At 39.3% G+C, this 3,405-nt stretch overlaps 1 protein-coding gene across 1 annotated transcript; it reads left to right on the top strand.

Moving 5' to 3' along the window:
- Positions 1-1,970: 1,970 nt before the first annotated feature.
- Positions 1,971-2,649, top strand: LOC125932378 (nascent polypeptide-associated complex subunit alpha-like). The gene has a single exon (XM_049644898.1). It carries the CDS (start codon positions 1,971-1,973, stop codon positions 2,646-2,648), a length of 678 nt encoding a protein of 225 aa, XP_049500855.1. The 3' UTR covers position 2,649.
- Positions 2,650-3,405: the final 756 nt, after the last annotated feature.

The raw sequence follows: 3,405 nt of genomic DNA, 5'->3' as shown, positions 1-3,405 counted from the left end.
AGACGGTAGGAGTCCTTTCCTCTGTTTTCTGTTATATTTATTGGACTTCCAGGTACGAGTTTATTTGAAGAAAAAAAGGTCTAATGTTTTTTATAAGTTTATTGAGATATAAATGACAAGATATAAATTGTACATTTTTAAAAATTTTTTAACGTTTGTTTATTTTTGAGAGAGAGAGAGAGAGAGAGAGAGAGAGAGACGGACAGAGCATAAGCAGGGAGGGGGAGAGAGAGAGGGGGGGTGACACAGAATCCAAAGCAGGCTCCAGGCTCTGAGCTGTCAGCCTAGAGCCTGACGTGGGGCTCAAACTCACAAACTGTGAGATCATGACCTGAGCCCAAGTCAGACGCTTAACTGCCTGAACCACCCAGTAGCCCCAAGAATTCTTTTCATTTTTTTTAAAGTAATTATGGACTTTTATTTACTCTTCTTTATTTTTTTTTTAAATTTTAACTCCAGTGTAGTTAACATACAATATTATATTAGTTTCAGGTGATATAGCAATTCGACTATTCTGCACATCACTCAGTGCTCATCATAAGTGCACTCTTAATCCCTTTACCTATTTCTCCCATCCCCCCCACCTGCCTTCCCTCTGATGATCATCTGTTCCCTATAGTTTTCTGATTTGTCTCTTTGTTTTTTTTAGCTTTGTTTATATGTTTTGTTTCTTAAATTCCACATGAGTGAAATCATATGGTATTTATCTTTCTCTGACTTATTTCACTTAGCATTATACTCTCTAGATCCATTCATGCTATTGTAAATAAGAAGGTTTCATTTTTTGTGACAGAATAATATTCCATTGTATATACATCTTACATCTTTATTCATTCATCTATTTATAGACAGTTGGGCTGTTTCTGTAATTTGGCTATTGTAAATAATGCTGCAATAAACATAGGGGTGCATATATCCCTTTGAATAGGTGTTTTCATATTCTTTGGATAAATACTCAGTAGTGTGATTACTGGACCATAGGGTAGTTCTATTTTTAATGTTTTGAGGTACCTTCATACTGTCTTCCACAGTGGTTGCACCAGTTTGCATTCCCACCAACTGTGCACAGGGGTTCCTTTTTCTCCACATCCTCGCCAACACTTGTTGTTTCTTGATTTTTTGATTTTAGCCATTCTGATAGATGTGAGCTGATACCTCATTGTGGTTTTGATTTGCACTTCCCTGATGGTGAGTGATGTTGGATGTCTTTTCACGTGTACTTTTACTCTTGATATGCCCTCTCCGTAAAGAAAATCCTCAGTGAAATTCATCCAAGTTGCCTCATGAGCCTTATCATTTGTAAACACTCTGACCCTATGTAAAACTGCCTACATCGCCTCTGACCACTATTCAGATGGGCCTGAATATAGTCGCTGGAGTGTCCAAAATATACTAGAATGCTTGAGAAAATTTTATCATATTAGAGAGTGAATGGGATAAATAGAACTAGCCTAAAGGCTAGTTGGTGTCCCCTTGGTATTCAGAATTTTTCAGGATATGAAATGTTTGGAGAGTTTATAAAAATGTGAATTCCTAGTATCATCTTCAGATCTATTGAATGAGAATCTGGGATTTGGGAATGGGGGTGGTGGGCATGCTAGGTATCTCCATTTTAAACAAACTTCTTAGGGACACCTGGGTTGCTCAGTCGGTTGAGCCTCCGACTTCAGCTCAGGTCATGATATCACGGTCTGCGGGTTCGCGCCCCACATCGGGCTCTGTGCTGACAGCACAGAGCCTGAAGCCTGCTTCAGATTCTGTCTCCCTCTCTCTCTGCCCTCCCATGCTCATGTTCTGTCTCTCTTTGTCAAAAATAAATTAACGTTAAAAAAAATTTGAACAAACTTATTAGATAATTCTTGTGCATGCTAATGTCTGAGTACTATCTGTTTTATACTAGGCTCTGTCCTTAGCTCTTATATTTGATACATAAAAACTAAAACATAGTCTCCCTCTTTAAAAGAAATTCAATGCGCTCTCTTTCTGCCACCATCTTGGTTCCGCATTTCCCGCACAAAATGCCTGGTGAAGCCCCAGAAACCGTCCCTGCTACAGAGCAGGAGTTGCCACAGCCCCAGGCTGAGACAGGGTCTGGAACAGAATCCGACAGTGATGAATCGGTACCAGAGCTTGAGGAACAGGATTCCACACAGGCAACCACCCAACAAGCCCAGCTGGCAGCAGCAGCTGAAATCGATGAAAAACCAGTCAGTAAAGCAAAACAGAGCCGGAGTGAAAAGAAGGCACGGAAGGCTATGTCCAAACTAGGTCTTCGACAGGTTACAGGGGTTACAAGAGTCACTATCCTCTTTGTCATCACAAAACCAGATGTCTACAAGAGCCCAGCTTCAGATACCTACATAGTTTTGGGGGAAGCCAAGATCGAGGATTTATCTCAGCAGGCACAACTAGCAGCTGCTGAGAAATTCAAAGTTCAAGGTGAAGCTGTCTCAAACACTCCAGAAAACACACAGACTCCAACTGTACAAGAAGAGAGTGAAGATGAAGAGGTTGATGAAACAGGTGTAGAAGTTAAGGACATAGAACTGGTCATGTCGCAAGCAAATGTATTAAGAGCAAAGGCAGTTCGAGCCCTGAAGAACAACAGTAATGATATTGTAAACGCTATTATGGAATTAACAATGTAACCGTCTGAAAACGAGGACCCTTTTTTGGTGTTTCAAAAGAATGACTGCAGCTTGGTTTGAAATTTGTACTGTTTCTATCATTAATAAAGTTATGGCTATATTGTTAATATATCTGTATGTACATATTATTTTGTATATATAAATTTATCATATTAATCAATGCAATGAATATATGTAGATGTAATACATTGTATAAGCATTAAAACAGAAATGCATACAAAGTGCTGAGTAAAGGCTCTGAAGAGAAAGTCACCTATGAATGGGGTCTTGAGGGATAAATAGGAATTCTACTCTACCAGGTAGTGACGTGAGATGGAAGGCATTGGAGGTCTAATGAATGGATAATTTTGCAAAACCTTGGTACTGCAGAAGGTGAAGATCATTTGAAAAACTAAGGAGAAATTTGATGGGACAGATAATAGGGCAATGTTTCTGAAATTGGAGCATGTGAATCTTCTGAAGGCTGATTAAAAATTCTTATTCCTGTGCCCTATTCCAGAACCACAGAAGCACAATCTTAGGGAGGGCTTCAGGGTTCTCATCGTCAACAAGTTCTCCTGATGATTGTAATGTGCAACAATATTTAAGAACACTCATCAGGTTGTCTTGCCTTTACTTTTCCATTGCTCTTTCTGTTTATAATGAATGAATGCAAGGCAGTTATTTAAAATGCCAAAATCACCAGTGCTTAGAAAAGCCAAATCACCCTTATTCCCTCTCAGAATAACAGAGTCGGGGGAATGAAAACACTAAGCCA

This window comes from Panthera uncia, chromosome X (genome assembly GCF_023721935.1).
Source record: "Panthera uncia isolate 11264 chromosome X, Puncia_PCG_1.0, whole genome shotgun sequence".
NCBI lineage: Eukaryota > Metazoa > Chordata > Mammalia > Carnivora > Felidae > Panthera > Panthera uncia.
The sequence above is the reverse complement of the archived record's forward strand: the minus strand, read 5'-3'. Positions and strand labels throughout refer to the sequence as shown.

What these genes read in the sequence shown, in the direction of transcription:
- LOC125932378 (XM_049644898.1), top strand. Translation starts at nt 1,971, where the DNA reads ATGCGCTCTCTTTCTGCCACCATCTTGGTTCCGCATTTCCCGCACAAA.